This window comes from Fistularia commersonii, chromosome 20 (genome assembly GCF_037954325.1).
Source record: "Fistularia commersonii isolate RoL2024-O1a breed Wild chromosome 20, RoL_Fcom_v1.0, whole genome shotgun sequence".
NCBI lineage: Eukaryota > Metazoa > Chordata > Actinopteri > Syngnathiformes > Fistulariidae > Fistularia > Fistularia commersonii.
This window is the reverse complement of record NC_141303.1, coordinates 4,384,949-4,410,613: the sequence shown is the minus strand read 5'-3', so window position 1 is coordinate 4,410,613 and position 25,665 is coordinate 4,384,949. Positions and strand designations below refer to the sequence as shown.

The following is a 25,665-nucleotide window of genomic DNA, read 5'->3' as shown; positions in this document are numbered from 1 at the left end:
AATATTCACGATTGTGAGTGTTCCACTGGACGTGAGCACACAAAAATGATATTACAGACTACATAAATCATAATAAGCCTTACCGTCTGTAAATTGTGACAAATCCCACATGTGACAAGAGTGACATGTCAACAAATGGTTTGGCTAGTGAGGCACAATGGACACCATATTAGCTAAAAACATGTCCCAAATGAGAAAAATAAACCCATTTAAAACTGCAACTTTAGTACAATGAGCAATTTATCTATACCTGATTCAAAAGTTAGAAACCGTTAAAGGGCATGTGATGTTTTGCACTGTAAAATACAAGTTATGTAATATTTGGATGAGGTAAAAACACACGTAACAGTGGGAATGTAATGAAGTGCAAAGATGTTTTTGGGAAGCAATGTTTTGATCCATCAGATCAGATTAAGTAACTAACTTCTTGCCGATCTTATTAAAAAAAATTGCAAGCCAGCACCAGGGCTTGCAAAATCACAAATAATCAGGGATGCTTGGGCTTGGGTTATATCCAAGAAAAGGTATGCTGTTTTCCTGTTTGAGATATAAAAACATTTTTTTACAGCTTTATCAATTTTTTTTCTCTAATAAGCACTTTAGAATTATAAACTTCCATCAAAAAGTTAAAAAAAAAATTGATTGACTGCCATTAGCAGCCATCTGAGCTCTATATTAGACTCAAACCATTTTGTTCCTTGCACATAAGAGGTTGTTTTGGTAGTTTTTTTTTTTTTGTCAGGAAATTGGTGATACAGAGAATACCTGTCTGTCTGGAAAATCCTGTCATGGCAGGGAATAGTTGGGTCATACACAACAGGATATATTTTCTATTGCAGAGAAAGAGTCAGGTCAGAAAATAACATGTGACTGATTCTGCAGTGAGTCAGAGTTATATTCTATTTCTCACAGGTGTTCACATATTCACAAAGGAAGTCAGGGGAGACTATTCCAAATAATTAGGCTGAAAATCCTTGGTATTTTAAAGCCACTATTTGCATTACTTTACTGAAATTACACATATAATTGCTACTTTATATGGATTTACTGATTTTTCTTCAGGCAGACTAATACCCAGGAGGACGACTGACAATTAATCACATTGCTGCTTTGAAAGTTGTCCATTGATAATCTGTTTTTTCCGTATTATATGCAAATTCCATGAAAATACCTAAGCCAGTGATGTGTATATAACATCTGTCTGAGTAAAATTAAAGTTTAAATTAATTTCTCCTCGACATTTCTTAAGCCTTCTAAGGTTTGCGTTTGACTTAAAAAACATACATACATGCATATATGTAAATATTTTTTCCCAGGACAAAAGGAACATTGATACATAGTTGATGTCAGTTTCTTCAGAGAATTTGCTCACAATAATAACAATACAGAGTATTCTGTCGTGTCCTTGAATTTAGATTAAACAAGTGATTCATAAGGAGAAGTACTTTCATGAATTAAATATTTTGTAATTATGATAAACCCTTTTTTACAATGACATCTCAAAATGTCATAGCAAGAAGAGCTGAGGTATAATTATTATTTATAAAATAATTGTGCACGCTGGCTAAATGGAACCTCAAGTAATGGAACTGGGCAATTCTTAATGTCACTTCTAATGCTTTTTCCCATTATTGCAAGATAAAATGAAAAGACTTATTAAACCCTGCACTCAAGAGACAATGGACATCAAGAAGCAGGGAATATGACCGGGAGAAATAGGTTTAGCTGAAAACTACATTGAATACAAGTAGAGAACTTTGATCCCATTAGTGGATTCAGCCATGTACCTACTGTGGAACGATCTGGTAGCCGACATGAATATCTACAAAGAAAAAAACCTTGACAGTGTCCGCCAGAAGAATCAGGAATGAGAGTGTTTGCGTGTCTAAATAATTGCTCGGATTAAAAAAAAAAAAAAAAAATTAAAAAAAGACCTAAAACTTTAAGTCTCTGAGGTCAGCATGGATGAAATGATGTCCACCAAACTGTCGAGTCCAGAAAGATAGCCATCTTCTCGGTTCCCCTCTGACCACAACGTTCGATGGGTCAGTTCCTCTCCAGCAGGAAGAGGCGTTGTTTTCCCAAAGTCAATCATCCACACCTTTGCCCTTCCCTTGCTGTCGTGGACGAATAACAAGGAGCTGCCAATCACCTGCAAAGTCAGAAGCAAAAACAACTTCAGTTCATTCAATCATCTGACGTGAGCGTTTTCAAATCATCCCACTTTCTGTTTATATCACCAGGGTCTACACGACTGTCTCAGAAAATCAGAATATTGTGATAAAGTTCTTTACCTTCCATTATGCAATTAAAAAACAAAAATTACTATTTCATGATATTCTAATATTTTGAGATAGGATTTTTTAGTTTTCTTAAGATGTAAGCCATAATCAGCAATATTAAAATACTAAAACGCTTGCAATATTTCAGTTGATTTGTAATGAATCCAGAATGTATGACATTGTTGTTTTTGTAATTGCATTACAGAAGATAAAGAACTTTATCACAATGCTCTAATTTTCTGAGACAGTCCTGTAGATTCTATTTGATATACTGCGAAAATAGAGATGACTTATTAATAATAACTTCTTGATCATGTAGAAATGCAATTTTGAGCTCAACAGTAAACTCATATAAAAGACCAGATTGCTTGATAAATGACATCACATTGCAAAAGCTATATTTACAGTAATGTAGCATCAGGAAACAAAAACATGACTTTATAACAATACTTAACATAAACAGATATTGCATAATTAGGCTTTCTGTCATATCTGATTAAGAAAATCCCAAATCAGATTGTTAACTTAATATTTCTCTTCACTCTAAAATCCATTCAATTAAAGACAATGATGAGTATTTCTACATGCACATTTACCTCATGGGTTTTAAAAAATGGCGAGATCTCCAGTGTGTCTCTGATTTCCTTTAGCCTGGCAAGATAGCTTTTCTGGAAAAAGAAAACACAAGAAGGTTTTATCATTGTTTGCCTCCAGGCCTCAAACCCACACAAACACACACACACACACCCAAAAGAATACAATACATTACATGATCAAATACAAGGTATGACCCGATGTTGAGTGTATTCAACTCTTATTTAGAGTACGCACACACACACACACACACACACACACACACACACACACACACACACAGGGAATACAAATAACACTGACACAGTTAACTTCAGCACTTACCAGGACTTCCTTATTTCCTTGGACAAAGTCTTGGAAGGCCGCGGTGACTTGCTCTCTCGTCTTTGTCTTCTTAAAGTCTCTATTCACTGTCCCGTCCTCTTTCTTACAGGGAGAAGGGAGAAGACAATCTGCATGAGAGCTGATTTCATTGGCACTGACTTGATTTTTTGACAGTTTGGTCAAGTATATCATTATAGGAAGCACTAGATTACCGGTACATGGAAAAAAAAAAAAGTTATATTTAGCTTTGTAAAGGCCAAGGGCCGAGGCAGGGGACCGGATAGGAGCGCTGGATCCAGAGGAAGGATGAGAGGAAGAGCGCAGGATAGGATAGACCAGAAAAAATAGCACAAATAATGTTAGCAGGAAAAGAAGTTAGTAAGGAAGGAAGGAAGGAAGGAAGGAAAGATATTTTTAGAGAATTGAGCAGGGAGGGTTCTGACCGTTTATGGGTCAGTCATATGCAACTAAACCTTTTAAACACATACAGTTGGAACATTGTCACAATCAATTTTTGAAAAATGTTTGTATAATAATAAGATTCCCAACAGGGGGTTATTATTACTTTTTTGCTGTGAAAATATCCATCGTTTACAAGTTGCGATGCCCAAAAACAAATTAACGTTGTCTAATGCAAAAGTAATTAAGCAACAGTGTGACTGTAACTAATATAATTATCTGATCACACAAAAAAAAAAATAATAGACTGACTTTTCCCAATCTTTCCTAGAGACCTTCTTTTCACATGAATATATAATTATCTTATTTTCCATTTACAGTGTCTTCACACAGAATCTCTGATAAAATAGCTGTGGCTTTTCTAAATTGCTGACCCGTGGTCAGTTCAGACCGGTATTATATTGTTTCTGATGTTCTGTTGGCTGCCTAGCAACAAGCTAATACTTTGTGACCGAACAATATTTCCCTTTATGGTTCAGGTCTGGGAACCTCTCATCTCACACGCATGCATGAGCGTGAGCACGCGCATACACACACACACACACACACACAAACTCTCCATTTCTGGGGATAACCCTCAGCGTCATGGCAACAGACCACCCAGAGGCTGTGAATGTCCTTATTTGGCCACAACTCTCAAATAATGACAGAGACAGACACAATTTGTGAGTGCATGTGTGCATGTCTGCATGTGTGTGTGCATGTGTGTGTGTGTGTGAGAGAGAGAGAGAGAGTGAGTGTAATGTCAGTGCCAGATGCCAATGCAAAAAGAGCTGCCACAGACAGGCCTCCTGTCTGACAAAGGAACTGATGCACAACCTTATACCTCAGAGGAAGTTTCTGTTGAAAACAGGAAGTTAGATCATGCCCCTGAAGGACAAACACACTCACACAAAAACAAATACCCCGAGTTGGAAGAAAGGAGGGAAGGAAGACAACACACACACACACACACACACACACGGAGTGTTACCTTGACTCCCTCTATCCTAAAGCCCAGCGTTGCAGTTGAGCTGATGGTCTCCCTCCATTGCATGTATCTGGGCTTGGTCACTGCTTTCTTGTCATTTTCCTCCGGTGATGGCGCCGCCGGATCCACCTCGATCATTTTCTGATACATATCCGGACGTGGGGAAGGTTTCTTACGAGCTTTGGTTAACTCTTCTTCGAGATATGTTCTAAAGCATGAGAAAAAGAAAAAAAAAACAAGAGTGGTGGGTGGAATTTTTTTATCAAAACAACACAGTTGCTCAGAAAAGCTTAAAGATCCCACTGTGAAGTGTGACTATTACTGTTTATCACAAATTGGACAACTAGGTCTATTTGTAGCACCAGCTTTCAAGTTAATCGCTGTGATTTGGGCAAGAATCGTGAGAAGGCCGATTCACATTTTTGAAAAACAACTCCGCTTGTTTATGTTTTAATACAAGATTACGGCCATATTCAAGCACGGGGATCCATCACCCTTCTAGAAAAAAAAAAGGAGAATTTGGAAACACTAAGTCTTTCCATATTCTAAACTGAAGATGTAAGAAGATGTGTGATATGTTGAAATTGTTTAGTTTAGCTACTTTAAATAGACCAAAAAGTGTTGATGAAACATAGGAAAACTCCCGACTGAACCCTGGCTAAAGTATCCTAATGTAATCTTCGAGTAATAATCCTGCTCTATGAAAATAGTTGTAAATAACCAGGATTGAATAAAGAATACTGGCAGCATGTTTTTACCTCACTCCCATCTTGCAGTCCATCACACACGGGAAGTCAAACTCCGCAAGCAGGTCCTCCATTTGATTGTATTTTTGGCCGTCCTTCTCTACATCTCCATGGTAACCAGGCACGTACGGCCGAAGCACATCTCTCATCAGGAGGGACAAACAGCGCTGCTCACATTCACAGTGTTTCTAAAAATAAAATAAAATAAAAAGACACCAACAACTTGTTGTTATTGCTTCACACTGCCGACTGCACTGATTTGCCATGGATATGGTTGGAGACGGCTTTTTTTTAAAAGAGTTTCTTACTTTCAATATGCGGCCATTTGCTCCGGCCTTGAAACTCCCTGTAAAGAGACATTATGGCACAAAATGTAGAAAATTTAAGTTAGAAGAGGAAATCTTTCGGTCTCTCCAGCAGTCCTAAAGAAGTTATTTGGTTCTAAGAAGAGCTGCAGGGGCTTTTCAGGGCCAACATGTTGTCTCATGTTGTCCTTTTTCTGGCCTTGATTTGACCCAAACATTCTTCTCAGTTTCTTTTTTTATGTTCTTTTTAATAAAATCCATCCCTATTTTAAATAGCTTGAGGGCAACACATTTGTCTGTATTTTGATTGATTCATGTTAATATTCAAGCAGTTCTACCTCATATTTGAGCCCCCCTCAGCAAACACATATCACTGTTTGTTTTATCTTTAGCCCGTTCCTTCATAATGTCAAGTTTATTTAAAGGATACATATTCCCAGCAGAGAAGGAGAATTTTCAGCGGATCTTTCGGATGTGGATTAAATATATCTCAAGTGGTGCTCTTTAGAAGAATATCGAGCAACTTAAGCCTTTAGGGTGACTGTAGAATCAATGATAAAATAATGAAAAGATAAATAAACTGGTCATTCTGATTTTTAGCTCTGACAGGTTTGCACCTTTGGAACCAAAAACAAAACACAACAATTGCTTTAAAATAAACCTGCCCCCCTTCCTGACTGGGCTGCTTCCTTGGCTACATACTAGTCAGTGTAACTTCCCTTTATTTTCTTTTAAGGAATACCAATAAGTGGCGGGGATCAGGGTTTGTTTTAATTCTTATCTTTTAAAGACCAACAAAGTTTCAATGTCGTTAAGTAATCTGATAAGTGCATCTTAAAAATTGCGAGATGGTCCATTCTCCGTTTTTTATAAATAATATAGTAGCCAAACCCCATTCACTGTAGGGCAGTGGTTCTTAACCTTATTGGAGGTAGTGAACCCCACCAATTTCTTATGCGCATTCACCGAACCCCTCTTTATTGGGAAAATAAAATGGGATTTTTTCAGATCCAAGACATAGGTATATGTTTTACTGGTGCACAAAACGAACCGTGCATCAACATCACTGTGTGATGAACCAAACAAGTAAAACATGAATTTCACACAAAAACACAAACATAATAATGAATAGGGAGGAATAAGGAAGCGTTCCCTTACTTTTGCCAATGCTAAACTAGAATTGCTCAACCTTGCATTGCAAATCATGCAGTTAGGACGCGTGAATCCATATCGTACATATTCGTCTCGACCGCTTTCTTTTTTTGCTCGACATAATTGGTACGAAGGGATTAAAATATCAAGAAAGAAATCACTCGACGTAATCCATTTTGGTAATCCCTTATGACCATGGAAACTAAAAAAAAAAGTTAAAATCTGCTAGAAGGTCACTGGAGCATTTTGGGGTCACCAGGGTGACGTGTGGGAGAGAAAGGCCATTCAGGTCTTTTGGTGAGAGTAACTTATGCGTCCACATACCTGCATGTCCAGCTAGTTGTATCCAGGGATATTTCTTCTTAAAGGACATAACAAATGGCGACCAGTGAACCATGTTTTTGATCTTCTTCCAAGACTTGTGCTGCAGATGATCACAAACACACACACAGATGCACATATTTGATTATGTTGAAATTTTTGTTGATACTTGAGAGAAACACTATCTCTGAGAAACGTTGACTTGTTTATTTCCATCTCTTGCGGATGATGAAACTACCATCACCCACAAATGTATTTTATTTGTATTTTTTAAATTTAATATTAATAGCTCTGCTCATAAAAAGAGTTTTGATCTGCAGTTTAAAGACCCTTCCAAAGGTCTGGAATGATCTTGTGGTAGTTTTGTTTTATTGTTTTTACAGCTATATTCAATTTCCACAAGCAACACACATTTGAACAATGCAAAAAAAAAAAAAAAAAAAGATCACACCCGGGGGCATTTCTTTTCAATCTCAATCTGCTCACTTCTCCCACAGTGCCGTTCTTTCTTTAGCTGCGGAATATTTTAACTTGGCAGGACTGAACATAGGTTTCCCCTGGTAACACACAAACACACAATGTTTCTCCAAGGGCTCTCCCCGTCCCTGGCAGGGACACACTGAACCGAGGGACTCCAGCCACACACTAATTCACAAAGGGCTGTTTCGAACTCCCCCACCCCCTCACCCTCCGACACACACACACACACACACACACACACATTGCATGTTGTTTCAAGATCAACATTTTTTTTTCTTAGTCACCAAAATGTTCAAGTCCAGTTCTCTTTTTTTTCGGGTGATGGAAAGTCTTGCACTTGACAATTACTCCATGTCTAACCGTAGACAAAATGCAGCTGGACAAATACATGTTAAACAGTGAATTCCATGGAGATACTTGTGGTCTTTATTATGCAAGGGTTGCACAAGAAAAGGGTTGCATTTAACGGGTTCAGGGAAAAAAAAAAAAAAAAACTGACCCGAAGACTTCATTGCACCCATAAATTGTTTCATTTTAGCAGATAAAATTGGTTACTTGTGAATCCACAATGTTGTAGTTGAATTTATGAAGCCGTGCTATCATCACATTAACACTTTGCCTACTTTGAAATAATTATTATACTGCATGTACCCTTACCGACACCATGTTTGGTTTTAGAGCGCTGCAATGTCGACTGGCCTTAAAACCCTTTTAAAGTTGCTCTCATATTTCTTCTGATTTATTTTGTTTGTGAGTGTTATTAACATTTCACATCTTATTTTACTGTATTACAAGTCATGATAACATTGTATAACATAGTGTTATTTTAAATGCTCATTTATTTGAATTAAAAGGAAACCTGGCTAGGGTTCATGCTATAAAGCTAAAATAGGATATGCATAATTCTGCTGGCATCAGTGACAGCAATTGGTTATGATGTAATAATAAATGTACATTACATTACATTGCATTATAGACATTGAATGATGAATGGGGTTTATTTGGAATAAAACTGTGCAGCATATTGTGTGTTAAATTGTTCTATTTAAATTATAGGATTAGGTCTCACACAAAATAATATAACTCCAAATATGATATAAAAGTATCATACAGTGGGAAAAACAGGTCAACATTCAAAAAAAGTTACTTTTAATTCACCACTCAAAACCGGCAAACCGTTAAAATTCAGCAAAGTCTTGTTCCACTCCAGTGCTATTGTAGTGATAATTCTTTTTTTTTTTTTTTTGCGCCAAATCCACTCAAGTGCTCTTAACTGCAAGACCAGATTATTGCAAATACCATTTTAATTGGGTTCAATGTTTAAACACAATGACATCAGATGGGGAAAAACTCCATGTCATCTTCTGTGGGTTTAAACTTTACCTGACTGAAGTGAGAAGTGGAACCAGCAGCACGGGAAATGTGAAAAATATATATGCAGTCACAAAATGACACGGACGAGTTACAACACAGATTTGAAGTTGAGTTCAATTATCGTATTGCATCTATGATATTATATAATGGAGGCGAGAAAGAGAAGAGATGAGAAGAGAAGAGAGAGGAGAGGAGAGGAGAGGAGAGGAGAGGACCATAGAAGGAGATACAGTATAGAACCCATGTCACATTATGTGGACTTGATAAAAATTCATTAACTGATAACATGACTATTTATGGTTAAATGGATATGAGCACGCGCACATACACACACACACACACACACACACACACACACACACACACACAAACACACACACTCATACACACACGTCTATCCCTCCCCTTTGCTCTCTTTGGCATTGAAGAGTCACATGAGGAAAATTTCTCTGCACCAGTGAAAAGCAGCAAAAAAATATACTCAAAACACACACACACACACACATACACGTACAAATCACATGGTGGAAACTAGTGTCAAAGTGGGTCAGCAGAAATGGGTTCTGACAAGAAGCAAGTTTTGACCCTGACATTTTATTAGGATTCTAACTTGTATTTATAGAAGGAGCTCAAAAGTAATAACATAAAGTAAATAAGGTGTTTAATGCTCCTTTTTTTATTTCTTATTTATAGCCTGAATTGTGGCGTACAGGGTTAGATAAAGCGAGTGAAGCTTATGATTTGTACTGATAAGCCTCCGCAAGAACTTGCAGTTTTTACTCCTATAAATGAGTTCAATTTGCCTACAAGCTAATATTCTATTCAGTGAATGTGTATAAATAATCATCTCACTACCATATAATTTCATTGAATTCTTACCAACTCATTGATGTAGAGTGTTACAGTTAACATCCAGTCACGGATCATTCTCTGTTAATAATCTCAGAAGGCTTCCTTAATCATGAGAAAAACCAGGAGTCACCTTAAAAAAACAGCAAAATATTATCTAAAAATGAGTCGGTAATCTGGTATAAAAACAGCAGCCACATACGCCAGTAACTATTATCCATTGAAAACATCATTACTGATAAAAGTTTCTCATCTTTTACATACAACACAACTGGGACCACCAGAATATAATATTTTTCATCTACTTGGTATGAGCAACAGTTTGGTAAGATACTTGTGTCTGCACTTTCTCTGTCAGCGCAGGCTGTCATTCATCTACCATAATGACCACTTACAGCTGGCGTGCGCAGTGTGTGTGAGGGGCAGGTAAAAGAGGGAGCAGAGAAAGTCTGGATTACCTCACGTGTGATTAATAACAGACGTACTCAGAAAAGAGCAAGAAATATTTGTGTTGCTAAGATCGAAGAATTGAAATTAAAAATAAAAAAAAATAAAATTAAATCACTATTAGGCATTATTATGGTATTATAGTATAAATATATGGTATTTGTCTATTCAAGCAATATTACAAGAGCTGTCAAATATAAACATGGACATAATCCAGATTTGAAAAACTCTTTCTGTGATATTCGAGCCTTGAACTGATAAACACACAGTGCTGGCGACGCTACCTGGAGGCGGATGATGGTTACAATAAGGACGGCTACAACTGACACGCCGCGTCACACCGAATACAACCATCCCTCCATCGTGCGCCGTTCATCGTGCACTCAGGGTCACGGGGGCGAGAGGTGGGGTACAACTTTGACTGGTCGCCAGTCAGTTGCAGAGGCCACATATAAAGACAGACAATCATTCACTCACTCATTCATTCATTCATTCATTCATTCGGGGCAATTTTCCAGATTTCTTTTTTAACAATTAACGTGCCGCATTTTTATGGACTGTGGGAGGAAACCAGAGAACCCAGAGGAAACCCACACAGACACGCGGACAACATGCAAACTCCACCGCTTCGCCACGTGCAAACAACCATCCAGACCAAATCATATGACCTGTGGGCTGCTGACAAACTCACAAGAATGACTATCAGCTCAGTTCTCCTGACACTCACCTGAAATGCTTAATTTAAAAACTGCATTCCCTACTTTCTCCCTGTGTGTGTGTGCGTGTGTGTGTGTGTCCAAGAGTTTTAGGCCATAAACAATTTTGGATCATTTGATTGGCAAAACAGAGGACAAACACAATCTGGTCATGCAAATACCTGCAATGGTGAAAACATTTGGAAGGCATAGATGGAGCTAAACAGAATACAAAATGGTGTATTCTATCTTACATATAAACACATCAGACTAAAAATGCTATGGATTTTCAGATGATTGATCTTATGTTTGTTTTTTCCTTAAATACATGAAAGTAATAGTTTAGTAGTCTATATAAGAGATTGATTGTAAAAAATCAAAATGGCAGTTCTTGACTCAATCAAAATCCTGTCATGGCTAAGATTGTTAACCCTACAAATAAAGGTTAGTGACCAAATAACTGATTTAACATGTATTTTTTCATCAAATCTGCAACTTAAATGCCTAATATTCATGTGTTTATATACAGCGAGATGAATGATTAAGAATAAGAATAAGAACAACTTTATTTATCCTGAGGGAAATTGTTTTGCCAGAGTTTCAAGTAAAACATAACAATAATAAATAATAGTAGGAAGGGGGGAGAATAAGAAATGCAAATAAAACTATAAAGTGTCAAAGTCAAGGCTATAAAGTGTCTTTAAGTCTTAAAAAGTACAAAGATTTGAATATTCCCGGCAGCTTCTAGATGATCATAATATCGGAGAAGGGGCAAAAGTAAAAGAAAAATTAAATATGGGCAATTTGTGCAAAAAACCCGTGCACGTAAAAATCCTGCATCAATGTTGTATTAGCACAAGAGGTCTGAAAAAAGGGTTTGTATGCATCTAGTTAGAGAATGAAGCCAGTGACAAAGATACTGTTTGTGTGCAGTCTGTGCATGATCATCTTACTTATGTAAGTGTCTTTGTTTTCTGTCAAATGCTATCAGTACGAGAATTATATTACGCCGTGGTAAAACATCAGATAACAACATGAAGTAGCAAAAAAATTACTCACTCAATGATACATGATATTCGCCCTGAAGTGATATAAAATTTAAATTGATCTCATAATACTACTCCACAAGAATACGATCCAATGAATATCATGAGATATCATGTCATGAGAAATAGTTTTCTAGATCATTTCCAGCATTTTTAGTGATACTTTCAAGGAAATCTTGGGATATTTCTTACTGCTTATTAGCTTACTTATATAGAGAATTACACATATAAATGTGTATGCATATATGGCTCTATGGATGTATACATGCATGCATGTATTTATTTATGTATATATGGATAGATGAACAGATGCTACTCCCTACTCTTGAAAATTATCTATCCGAATGGGAAGTGTGAGAGACATCATATACAGAAATTGATACACCTCTGCTTTTTTTAGACAGCGGGTTATTGATTTGGAAAGCAGTTATGTTTTTTCGTTTGTTTGTTTGACTAGGAGGGGCGAGCTTGCACTGTTTTTTTTACTCGCGAAGCTTACCGTGAGGGGTGTCCTGGACATTTCAAGGGGATATGTGAACCGGCAAATGTGCATGCTCTCTCTCCCTGAAATTCAGCTTGTCTGTCTTTGTCTCATCTCGTTCTGGCTCATTGCTCTCTCACGGCTGCTCCTATCTCTATCCCCAGACTGCCTGGATGAGGATGACAATAGGAGCGCAGGAAAAACAGTTTAACAGTAAAGTTTCCACTGAGAGAGCGAGAAAAAGAACAAGAGAGAGAGAAAGAGAGAGAGACAGGGTGGTAAGCAAAGGAACTTCTTACAGACAGGAAGTGAGGGGGGGTGCCGCTCGCTTCAGCGACAGTATTTTCCACATCCGCCGCTGACTACAAACAGAGGGGAAAAAAAAAAGGCCTTGCCCTCCAGAAAGAGCACAAAGGAAGAAAGTAGCAATGAAGCAAAGAGTATTTGGCCCCCTCATAATTATGTCTGGAAACATGCAACTTTTTTTTTTTCCCCATCACCCACAGTACAAAGAACTCTATGAACCACTTGAATAATCTACCTCTAATCGCATTTGCTATTGATGAGGTTGTTGCCATAAAAAAATAAAAAAAAAAGCTATTGCAATGGATGAAAGTGCAATGACACAATGAATCATATTAGATCTAATTTTACTCTCCTTTTTACTGCGAGGAGGAGTCAGAAGTGAAGAACAGCGAGGATGGGATGTTAAAAACTCGGGGCAAAGGGTATCTTTGGGTTACAAATGTGTGATGAGTGAGGAAGGGAAACACGGATGCAGCGCTGGTGTTTTCAGCCGGGAGGCACTGAGGAAACAACAACTGATATTGCTCACCACAAGGTCCCCTTGCACATACAAATATTGCAACTGTCTGAGTTTGCAAAGTTTACACTGACATACACACACACACACGCATGCGCGCGCAAACAGATGCGCATGTGTGTGTGCGCGCGCGACACCATTACACAAGGGGCGAATACGAATCGTGTTAAGATGAGGGCACAGACGGCGTAGACAATATTTGGTGATGCTTAAAGGGTGCAAAGTAAATTGCTTTGCAGTTTAAAGCAAATGTTTGAAAGATAAGGTTTAATGGTGGCAGTGCCTCTGTTTGACATACATGTTGGTCTAAATATCTAAATCATCTAACCATTTATCATGAATAGATGTTGTAAAAACAGAAATGCATCTTGAAAAATGATAAAATCAGAGACATTACAAGCATTTATATATATACCTGTCTCAGCAAGACTAAAAACAGCATGATAAAGAAGCAATTATTCAACAGTCAAACAACAAAACCTTCATTAAATGCGACCTGTGCGCTGTGTAATGTAAAAAAGATAAGACGTAAGAATAATATTTGATAATTTATTGGTATTTTGAAACATTTGGTGTTTTATTCTAATTAAAAAATATATATAAAAATGTCATAATTTATGTTATGAAAAGAGTGCTACCCTGCAAGTGCTGGTGAGCTTTATCCTGTGCAACATGTCAGTTAGCATTGAAATATCTTAACTCTTATGTTGGACATATGATTGATGATGGATTATTCTGCAGTGTCTTTTGCTAAAACATTAATGTAACTGAGTATCATGATATCATAAACAGCCTGGTGCAATCCAGCGACAAAGTTAGAGTTTTGGTCATGCTACAAACCTCCTTGTATGCATTTATTTTTATATTCTTGCATCACAGTCAGCAGGGTTTCCCTCTGACAGCACTAACAGACTGAAAAGTCCATAATTTAAAACTCTCCCTCAGCCATAACGTTAGTAATCATGATTCCTCCACCTTCAGGGCAACACACGCACACATCTGCATTCCCACCGCTGACCTCAAACACTTGCACGAAATGCAGAATTAACTGGTGTTTCCCCCCTCACAGAACACCAAGTGGCCAAATAAACAAGAATTAGATACACGCTGTTAAACACACACACACAGCTGTGAGAGGGGAACTCAGTTTGACGTCACAACATTGCTAGGCAACTGGCCGCCGTGGTCGTGAAGATTTTCCACTGCATACACAGTGCAGTGTATGTGTGTGTGTGTGTGTTTGTGTTTGTGTGTGCCCCGTTTTTTGAGTACGCTCTTTTTGCCCCGACCTTCTTGAACGGCAGTTATTGCTATATAAAAAAAAAACGTGTTTCCATCTAGTTGGGTCGACTGCTAAAACTCTTTTTTTGGTATTAAAGATGAGAACAGTCACGGCTGGATTAGCGGGAGATAAACCTGGAATGGCGAGGATTAATATTTGGGTCAGTTTGTGATCAAATATCAAAAGCTCATAAAAAAACAGGACATGTCAGGGTGCCTTAACTTGTGTTTCTATATATGTATGTCAATGCTTGTGCAGAAATGTGTTTTGGAATGCAAAGATTGAGAAGCGACACAGTGGTGTGTGTCAACATGTCTGTTTTACAGGTGGAGGTTCAAATAGCCTTGATGCTACACAGGATATGTGTTTACATAAATAATGCATCTTTTCCAGAACAACTGGTGAATCAAAATGAGACACGCACTAAGCATTACTTACAGTGCACGCAACATGGGTAACAAAACACCATCTGCATCATTTAGAGTCAACGTGTGCCGCACTTCCGTTCTACTGTTGCTTCTGCTTAAGACGTCTTCGCTTTTTCATCTCTCTCTTGCTGAAACACTAAAGGATGATGCTGAAATTTCCTTTACTCTGTATGTTGTGTGTGTATGTATGTGTGTGTATGTGCATGTGTGGGTGTGTATATATATATATATATATTTCTTGAAAGGAATGAACCTCTCTGAAATAGTGACTATTAAATGCAGAAGCACTAATACTACAGATGTCATCGCTGAGGTCTTTATTTTCATTTTTGATATCTTCAGTCTTACTTCATGTCAGTTTAACCAGACACAACTAAAGTGCACACATTTTTTCCCTCTGATGCTGCTTCCTTTGATTCTAACTCTTTTTTTTTTCTTTTCTTCACTCTCCTTCTCCTCTCTCCTACATACCACCCACATGATCAAGCATGCTTTATGAGTTTTTGCGTGTTTGCAAATTTCACATATACAAAATACCTTCTTTTTCCTTTACTAAGAGATAAGTTAACAAGCCCCAGGTGGGAACAAGAAGAAATCTATTATTTGACTGGTACAATGGGGCGAATCCAGACATTTACTAGCAACTACAGGCAACATTCTTCATTCATCTGGAAACACCAGAAGGATTCAGATGTGCTGCTTTCCTGGATGCAGTGGAAAACAAAGACCAGAAATATGCAAACAGCAATACAAACACTATTCAAATGCGGCAGTCAAATTCATTTAAACAAATAGGTTGGAATGCAATCCACTCGGCAAAGCGACCCTGGTTTATGGATATGTGATTTAAGTAGGTTGACTGTCGAATAAAAGGGTATTATCATCACAAAGACTTACAGGGCCATAGAAGTCTACTTAAACAACTCTTAAAGACATGACAAAACTATGTGAATCAAAATTAGATTGAACCAAAAGAACCAAAAGAAAGAGAGCATCACTACTAATTTAGCTCTTACTTTGGCTACTTATTCCTTATCTAATTCGTTTCGCTTCATTGAATTTCGTTGTAAGGGAGATCGAGAGAAAAATAATGGTGTACGGCCAAAACTAATTTTTCAATCCAGTCTTTGGACGGGCCATGATGGATCTATAACATTCATGCAATACATGCAAATCAGCTTGTTGTGTAAGTTGAAGAGTTGATCTGCAGAAACTGGGTGTAAAGGGGGGTTGTTATGCTAATAATCTATTAGCATAACAACATAGGTGTAAGGGGGGGTTGTTATGCTAATAATAAAGTAGCATAGCATTCCCCTCTTATGCCTAGTTTCTGCAGATCAACTCTTCCACTTACACGACAAGCTGATTTTCAAGCCGTTGCATACATTGCATGAATGTTGGATCCATCATCGGCCATCCAAAGCGAGAAGAGAGAAACTACAAATGCAACATGTATGCTTTCATACCCCCGTTGCACTTTTTGGGAGTTGCAGTTCTGATGAAAACACTAACAAAATTTCATGACAAGAAATAATGACGGCACACTGGAGTCTATATCTTTAACCCGATTCTGCCTTTAGATGAAATAAGATAAGATAAACTTTATTGATCCCCATTGGGGAAATTCTTTGTCACAGCAGCGTAACATTTATAACGTCAAAAAATAAAAAGGTAAAATAAATATGAATATAATGTACATAAATGTTCACACAACATGAAAACACTGAAAAATGTGTGTGAGAACGTCACAGCTTTCGTTTCGGTGAGGCGGATGCAGTGGAGTTGACCTTTGACCTTCAAAGACTATTAGCTTCCTCTTTAAGCAGACCGAAAGAATTTCCCCCCAAGTTGTTAATTTTTTTTCTGTTTTTTCCTTTTGCGTCCAGAATTATGTAGCGATATCAGATTCAGTAACTGTTGTACATTGTGATGGAATAACATTATTTATTGCAAATTAACAATTAATATGGACAACATATAATTGAACGTGTTGGAGTTTTTTGGGAGTCATATTGGACAACTGTCTTTTTTTAAAAATTCAATCTCCAAAGTGTGCAATAATAAGTGAGGAGGGACAACAATTTAATTGCATGAGAATTTGGCATTTGACCCATACCATGTTGCTTCCCATAATCAAAAGAAATTCATTTTTTGGAAGATGATATCTAGTAAAACATCCAGGGATTTAAAGGGTATCAATCTGAGTCTGGAAGCACTTAAAGGGCTTGATGCTTGTTGGCAGTACAACTAAAAAGATGTCATGTCAACACATTTGTCAAAACACAGAAGATCGGATGGACACTTTTGAGGTAAACGCTTTTGAGAGTGTCAACATGTGGGCAAAAAAAAACTGTTAAATCAGTTATACAATCCTGCAGAAGTGAGATGGCCTTGTGAACTTGTGCTGACTAAAAAAATAAGAACAAATCCACCAACCAGCCTACACACACACACACACACACACACATATATATGCACACATGCATCCAAATGTGTGCGTGGCAGACAATCTTTCTTGCTTTGCCCTTTTTATTTTTTATTTAATCGCCAACACTCTCTCTCACACACACCCTCACATTACCCACACACGAAAACACACCTACACACACACATAGGTCGGGGCTACAGTACCAGCTTTGTTACTTTGAATGTCAACCATTGCTGAAGGAGAGAACTCCAGCCAATTTGACACAGGAGCACCGTGTTACATGCACGGGCATATTCTCTCTCACACACACACACACACTCCAACAGAAACAAATTCAGGCTCCACTGATACCAAAGACCCACGCTAAGACAAACACAATCCATGATCTTGCAGGATTTCAAGCAAGATTACAAATTTGATATGGTTACGTAATGGTTTGTTGTGTTCACACATAAACTTTAACTCTTAAAGAAAAAACACCAAGAGCTGCTTCGGGAACCACAAACTAGATCGATAATCTGTCATTTGTTCTTCAAAAGGTGAAAGTCACTGTAGTGGAACAATTGAGCTTTCCATCATGCTAGAGTCATTATAGCAGCATGAAAGAGAGAAGATGACAAGCTGAGCCACCTTGAAGGCCTAGATAACGAAATTTCCCGTGCACATTTAATAGCGATCATCTGCTTTGTGTTCAGCATAAGCGTCAGAGCAAAACGAAATGGGCCTTATCCAGCGGTATTATAAAATTACTATCGTGATAGTTCTTTATTAGCGGGTCATTCATAGTCTGACTGGCTGGTGAGGCCACATGCGACAGACAATCAGCGCCGATTGCGATCTTTGACATCTATTTGTTATGATAACATGCGGCTCGTGGGCGATTCAGCGATACCGCGGCGGCTATTATACCATTACGTAAGCCGTCTCCAACATTTGGTTTACTTTTGATGCAGGACTACTTACTGCTTTCTGTTGAGAACTGAGGAGCGCGGGGTTAAGAAGCTGCTCCCCTTTTTCTGTATCGCTTGAAATATCCTCTTCCGACTCTTCCCAAGACGATGAGAATCCGGCCGAGGAAACCGACGAGGAAGAAGACTTCCTGAGGGAGCGAATTGAAGGGTTAGCCCCGAGGATTGGGCTAGAGTTCGGGCTCGGGTTGGAGAAAAGTCCCTGTCCCGAGCTGGAGCCTTCGGAAGTATGGTTTTCCAGTCCGTGGTCAGTTATTATGACTGCAGGGATCGAGGGAGGGATGGACGGAGTGTGGTTGGAGGTGTGATGGGTAAAGTCCGGCAAACAAGCGGAGCTTGTATTGCTTCGAGTCCCGGTTAACGCGGAGACTTTTAGTGGCGCTTCCAGTTTGTTCGAGTCTGACTGGAGCGGTGCATCGGGACATATTTGGTCGTCCCGCTTATCTCCCATATCTTTCTGCATCTGTTCTTTTTCATCTCGAAGCACTTGGATATTCTCATCCATCATTAGGTCTGTAAGTCCCTTCTTCTCTTGCAGGTGTTTATCCTCACGTTCCTCCCCGTCTCTTCCCGCGTCCGAGTTCGATATCTCGAGGGAACGATGAGCATCTTCACGTCCATCTGAACGGAAGGCTTGCATCGTCGTCTCTAAATGGCAGCCATTATGACCGACTGGCGTCTCGTTTTTGTCGTTAGTGCTACTTTCTTCCCTCCTTTCTCCCTCCGTTGCATCGCCCTGCCTTTCTCTTCCATTTTGGACGACGGGCAAAACTTTACTCTGCCCTTGTTGAGTCATTAGGCATTCGAGGGCCGTGTTTGGTTGGTTGGGATGGAAAGGGGTTTGGCTTGTCGATCGCCGGGGAGACAGAGGGCTGCGCTGGAGCTCACTGTTTAGAACTTGTGCACGAATTCCAGATATATGGGCCTCAAAAAGGCCCACTTTTCCACGGACCTGAAATGCAGTGGGATAAAAAGAAGGTATAAATGAAGCTGCAGAGACCAATACTTTGGGGAAATTGAGTTATTATTCTATCGCGAAATGACCGATGACATTTGTATTCCGTAGACCGTTGTCATTTGGTATGTAAACTTTAGATACCAATATTTTGCTTCCGATTCAACACCAAATATGAAATGTGATTAATTGAATAAATGTAATAGCGGAGGACACTTGAATATTGTAACTATATATACATATGTAGGAATATCATGCCCTCGGATTGATTAGTATTTGTAACAATGACTTGTAAAAGTCAGTTTAACAAAATGTGCAATTTCCCATTGAAAAATACCAAGAATGGCGTTTTCCTCTATGATTGAAGAGAATTTCTTTTGAAAATTTGTATGTTTCGGTTTTTTTTTGTCAGTTTCATATACAAACTTTAGTTTCCCCCCAGTTTCAGAAAAACAGCTTGGATTCACTCGTCCTTTCCTTTATTCATTGATAAAGTTGCAAATTTGGATCATTACATATGTTGAGGTCTTAAACTCACAGTTTCATGAACCTCGTGACATATTTATAAGAGGATCTTGAAAAAGGAATGCGCAAATACGCAATTGTTCGTAATCCTGCACTCTATGTGATAAGAGTCCAAAACTGCTGAAGAGGATGTTACCCTCCCTCATGTTAGTTTTCTGTTGTTTTTAACACTAAATAAATATCAAGCAAAATGTTCCTCTTTCCTGTGGTGCGTTTCACCTCTCCCTTAAAAGCCTAACGTTTTTATTATTCTGGCTGGAGCCAGAATAATAAAAAGAGACCCGAAGGTCAACAAGAAAGGCAAAACCAATTCAGGAAACTCTTTGCCTTCAAGGAGAGTGATGGGGAACAAAAAAAAAAAAAAGAAAAAAAAAAAGCAAGCACACATTTCCAAGGTCAATAAATAGTCAGGATGTCAATAGAATAGTGGTGATTATGATTTTTTTTCCGGTCATTGAGCAGCTTTTCCTCAAATACAGACAAACAGAAGGGCAGAGGTGGTCCAAAAACACAGGGAAAATACAGAGTATTACACAAGTATCCGATGGTATCACCTCGACATTTTGCAGCTCTTTGTGAATCTGCAACAGCTGCGCTTGACGTCTCTTCTCCTCCCGACTTTCCGCTCCTCCCGCCTCCCCTCTCAGCTCGTCCTGCCTCTCTCCATCCCCTGCCTCCCCTCCACCAGGTGAGCTCAGCCTTCGGACCCGCTGGCCCACGTTAACTCCCAAGAGCTCCGGTCTCCGAGGTGACGGGGAGCGCGCACGGCGGTCGGAGCTAGGGTACGGCGAAAAGGAATTGGGGAAGACGAAGGTGTGACCTAGCGTGCTTGGACTCTATGACCGCACACATGAAAAAGAAAATACAAGTAAAAATGCAGGCAAAGTGAAACAGAAGCAGTAATGGAGTAAAAAGTTGATGTCGTCTTTTGTTTTTTAATTGCGAAAGAGGACGGCCAATATTATTGGATAGCATTTAAAACAGACCTGGGTATTTTACGGCCCGCGGGCCTCATCCAGCCCGTTTTGCTTCTTTTTATTTCAAAATACCAATAAATTATCAAATATTATTCTTATGTCTTATTTTTTTCCTATTACACAGCGCACAGGTCACAGTATTTAATGAAGGTTTGTTGTTTGACTGTTTTCTTGGAATATTTTACTAAGTATTTTCAATCAATATTAAATCTAGAAAACCCTTATTTTTTCCATTTGTTTCATTTGTATGGATGATTACATACAAAATAATGACAGTACATTTATACGACCATTAATTATTTTAAATTGAAATTAAATCATTTATAATATCAATTATTAATATGATTAAAATTATAATAATATTTATTTATAATATTTAAACGGCAATTTTAATTTTCTCCAATTTACATTTTACCCAGTTGGCCCGCAAAAAAAAAAAAAAAAAAAAAATGAAAAACAAAACGTGGCCTGCCAGCCAAAATAATTGCCCACCCCTGATCTTAAAATCATTATTTTCATTTGAGTGTGACAGAAAATATGAGTTACCTTAGGGCTTGTTGGGCTGTAGACGCCTCCACCCATGGCCCCCCCACCCAGCAAATGGCAGTAGGTGCTGCGATCTGGGACGGGAAGCACCGGACGCCCGACCGGGCTGGTTCTGGCTCGAGAGTTAGAACTCGACGAGGACTGAAACTGATTACTGCTGAGAGGAGAGGAGATACCGCACATTGATATTATAAATGCAATATACTGTAATAAAACTTAATGCATTTTATTGATCTGAAGTAAGAAAATAATACAAGATTTGTCTAACCTGTTCATGACTCCAAGGCCGTTCCGGTTTAAGGCAGATGCTGCCATCCCCACGGCCAGGCCTGGGGATTTGTAAGTTTGGTGCACATCTGACAAGCTCCCCTGACGTGGAGGAAAGTCCGGAGAACGGCTTTCACTAATTCCTTAACATTCAACCAGCGGTTGTGCAACAGTGCAACACTTGAAAGTCAGGATCCAACACTGAAAAGGGCAAGAGAAAAAACACAGAATATCACTTAAAATGCTTAACAAATACATTTCAGAGAGATTTATTTTAGGGATATCATATATCAAAAGACCTAAAAGCTCTTTAAAAAAAAAAAAAAAACAGACGGTGGAATTTCACTTTTCCGTTCATGGAAAGATGTGTCTGACTGCGTCATGGACAAAGAAGATTATTCATTTGGTCTCGCTGTTAGCCCAAAATAAAAGAAATCATTGTTCATACCGGGAGGGAAACTAAATAAATCAAAAATAACACAGAGGGTGAAGGAGAAAGGAGAAGAGAGGAGAGACATATCGGGATGCATATGAAACAGTGAACCAACATAGATCTCACTCTCAGGGATTTAATTTACCATTTGTCTTAAACTAATACAGAATCGACACAATTCTTTACAATATCACATAACATCAATTTGATTACATTCCCATGAACCAATCGGTGAGGAACACTTTGCTTAGAGTTGAGAATAATTCTAGAAACACAAAGGTAACATTCTTTCCAGTAAAAGAAAAACTGTAAACCTTAAGAGGTTCAGAAAGAAAAAGGGCCGGAGGGGAGAGGGAGGAAGAAACAAAACATGGATAAAAAGCACCAGTGTGTGATCACAACAAGGGGTAAGGAAAATAAGACGAAAAGCTAAACACAGTGAAAGGGAGAGGACAGAGAAACAGTAAAAAGCCTTCAAGCTGTTAGAGAGATATTTCATTTTGTACTCCTTGTGGAAACTTAAATTCAAAATATTGCTCCACCAGCATGTGAGTGACACAGAATCTAGGAGTCAGAGAAAAAGCATTGACGAATAATACTATAATAATAACGTACAGGAAGACCAACGCATGTAAACGTTCCCTTCGTCTTTACTTTGTGACGAGATAAGAGACCGAATCATCTTTCAAAACCATCCCACGATTTTAAAATCTTATGATAATCACCGCGTTTGCTTTCCGACTTGAGGACTTGCGATCGATTCCAACAGCAGAAAGGGATGTTAAGTGAAGACGTGCTTTCGACTCATTCGTGTCCTGTTTGCAACATGGCTAGAATACACATGTCGGTCATTGGGCCACAATATCAGCAGGTTGCAGGTTTCCTTGTCAAAACAAAAAATAAATATGCAAAGAAGTTTGCTATTGCTACTGCCTGTTCAGTAGATAGCGGTTGTTCAACGCGTTTTCCTAAGTTTCTCGATGGTAGCCGATCCCTGCAGACGTTAAGTTTAAATGTAAAGAAATAAGCCTGAGAGTAAGGGGGATTTGCATCTGTAAACGTTTGCCTATACACACCTCCATGTGCTGCTTGAACTATAAAGTAACCCACCAGTATATGAAAAAAATAAATGACTTAAAACTTGTGGAAACTTCCAAAACCTGGAAAACAAGACCTCTGTTCATTCTGGTCTTGACGCTCATTTAAGCAGACTGGTATTTCTGTCATGTGCTGTTAAGAGCAGGCAGAAACTGCCTCGGGATGCGTTCTGATCTCAGACAAGCCAAGACATCGGATCATTAGCACTGACGTAAACACCGGGATTTCCTTGCTGCGGAGCGACGCAGTTAAAGAGAGGCAGGAAACCGTCTGAATGGCCGGTCTCCCCGTTGGCCAACTAAATGTTGGTGCAGATGTTTTTCCCCCTGAGAGATTACCCCTAAAGTTCAAGAGGAGGAAAGTTCCAGAGAGAAAGTTGGAAGGATGGAATCCAAAATGGGTAAAAAGTGATTTTGCAGGTCATTGTAGCTGAACCAATGTGTTTTGGCAAAATTGAAGCAAACTGGATTTTTACCCAGTCGCCACCGCATCCCGAAAACCTTTTAATAAAGCACAACAGGGTAAATCTGGATTTTGTGCTTTCAAAAATGTCAAGTTTCTCCAAAGGGATTCTCAAAATGTCACTAAATTAGAAACACAACAGAAAAGCTTCTCCTAAAAGACAAATCTCATCATTCTTCCTTAATTAATGGAATACCTTTGCACATGATTTATGAAACATTGGCAGAAGGTTGAAAAACTAGGGCACTTATCGTTTTGACAGCTTCTTGCAATAATGACAAGTGCAATGATGGTACTTTTCAAAACAAATCATTTGTAAGTTCATCGTAGAAGACTCGATTTTGAGCTGCGATCTCTTTATCTGAAGAGGTTAAAAGGCAAAAGGTCATCGCATACATTATTGTAAATCAATATATGGATTGAAATATGATTCATTATGTGAAGGAATAGATGCAATTGAACATTGACATCTATCATTTTGCATTTTACGGCACTGTAAGGGTATCAAACCTCCATTTTTTTTCAACTTTTTTAAAATATATTTTTAGAATTAATATCTCAGTTGAGTTTTTCACAATGATAAATATTTATCAATCACCTCAACTCATATCATGAGAGATTCTGTGAAATTTGAGGTAAAACCTTAAAACTTTACATCCACAAATGCACCGTCAGCGACATATGGACAAGGGAAAGTACAGAAATTCAAACATAACGCAAAAGCATCGGGAAACACCGAAAGCAGCACTTTCTTTTTCATTTCTTCTTTGTGCTTTTGAGTCCCCTTTTTCTCCATGTGTCTGCTCAACAAACACAATCCTCACAATTCAAATGTTCCAAGAGAAAAGATGGTTCACCATCATGAGACAACCAGATCATGACTCGACACTTATCAAAAGACGACATCATCGGACGCCGTTTCCACATGCAAAACTGCCAGTTCTACCAGAAAAAAAAAAAAAAAAAAAAATTAGGAATGAAAGATATTGCTGAACCTGTTGCCATGACGCTGGTAATGCAGCTTGTGGAAGCTCTACCTCTTCTCATCTGTGTTTTAAAATATCAGATGGCGTGGGAAATGTGTGAGAATTAAAACGGCCCACACAAGTAGGCGATAAACCTACACATGTTCAGGACAGAAGAAGGCTGAAGAAAAAAATGTAGAAGGATTTGATAATAAGGTATCTTTCTTTGGATTTCCAAAGAAAGGAGGCGTCATGGAAAACACAGCAGCTGATATAAGATGGAAAAATATCTTTACTTAAAAATTGATGTAATTTGACATCATCTAATGAAGGGTATTAACTTCTTCTTTTTTTTTCTTTTATTCCATAGTTAGGAACAGTAATAAAAGTTGATTTTTTTTTTTTCAAACAGCTTCATCAGCCAGGATTCATGTCATAAGAGGCGCCCCGTGTCCTGAACTTTAAATGAGAAGACTGATGGCAAATTTGAAGGAAATCTGGAAAAACCTGACTTTAGCCTTGCCTCCTGACACCAAAATATGAAATATGCATGTATTTGACTTTCTATCTTTCTATTACACCTCTGGTCTCAGACATGCAGTTGCTGATTTTTTTTAAATGATTTAGCCTAGTTAAATATTTGAAATGCTGGGTTTATTTAAGTGAGGTATCATTGCAGTTTTGGCCCTGAGGCACAGGTAAAGGTGGATTCACAGGATCTACATCTTGTAAATGAGCATAGAAATACTAAAAGTAATAAAGATGATGAAGTTAGAAATAAAACTTTCTTAATCAGGGTGCAACTTTTTGTTTGTTTGCAGCCGGAGGTCCGACCATGCAAGCGGGTCCGGTTGTTACCCACCTCCACGGACACCCGGGTGGGCCGAAGCGCCGACCACCGCCGGTCTGTCACCGCACACCGCACACGCACAGCCCCGCAAACCCCCCCACCCTCCCCTCCCAAAAAAAAAAAAAAAAAAAAC

At 38.5% G+C, this 25,665-nt stretch overlaps 1 protein-coding gene across 2 annotated transcripts; it reads right to left on the bottom strand.

Annotated features, from left to right (window-relative positions):
• Nucleotides 1-724: 724 nt before the first annotated feature.
• Nucleotides 725-25,665, bottom strand: LOC147222639 (uncharacterized). Of its 2 annotated transcripts, none has more exons than XM_086166604.1 (12): nt 25,545-25,665; nt 21,726-21,925; nt 21,458-21,611; nt 20,489-20,770; nt 18,450-19,406; nt 7,157-7,256; nt 5,684-5,721; nt 5,388-5,563; nt 4,633-4,837; nt 3,201-3,302; nt 2,879-2,950; nt 725-2,152 (listed from the first exon to the last, which is right to left on the bottom strand). In XM_086166604.1, the coding sequence occupies exons 2-12, from the start codon at nt 21,770-21,772 to the stop codon at nt 1,943-1,945; spliced, it is 2,343 nt and encodes a 780-aa protein (XP_086022730.1). In that variant the 5' UTR covers nt 21,773-21,925; nt 25,545-25,665; the 3' UTR covers nt 725-1,942. The 2 variants fall into 2 exon arrangements, with proteins under 2 accessions (XP_086022730.1, XP_086022729.1); XM_086166603.1 differs by having other exon boundaries at nt 21,458-21,614; nt 25,545-25,638.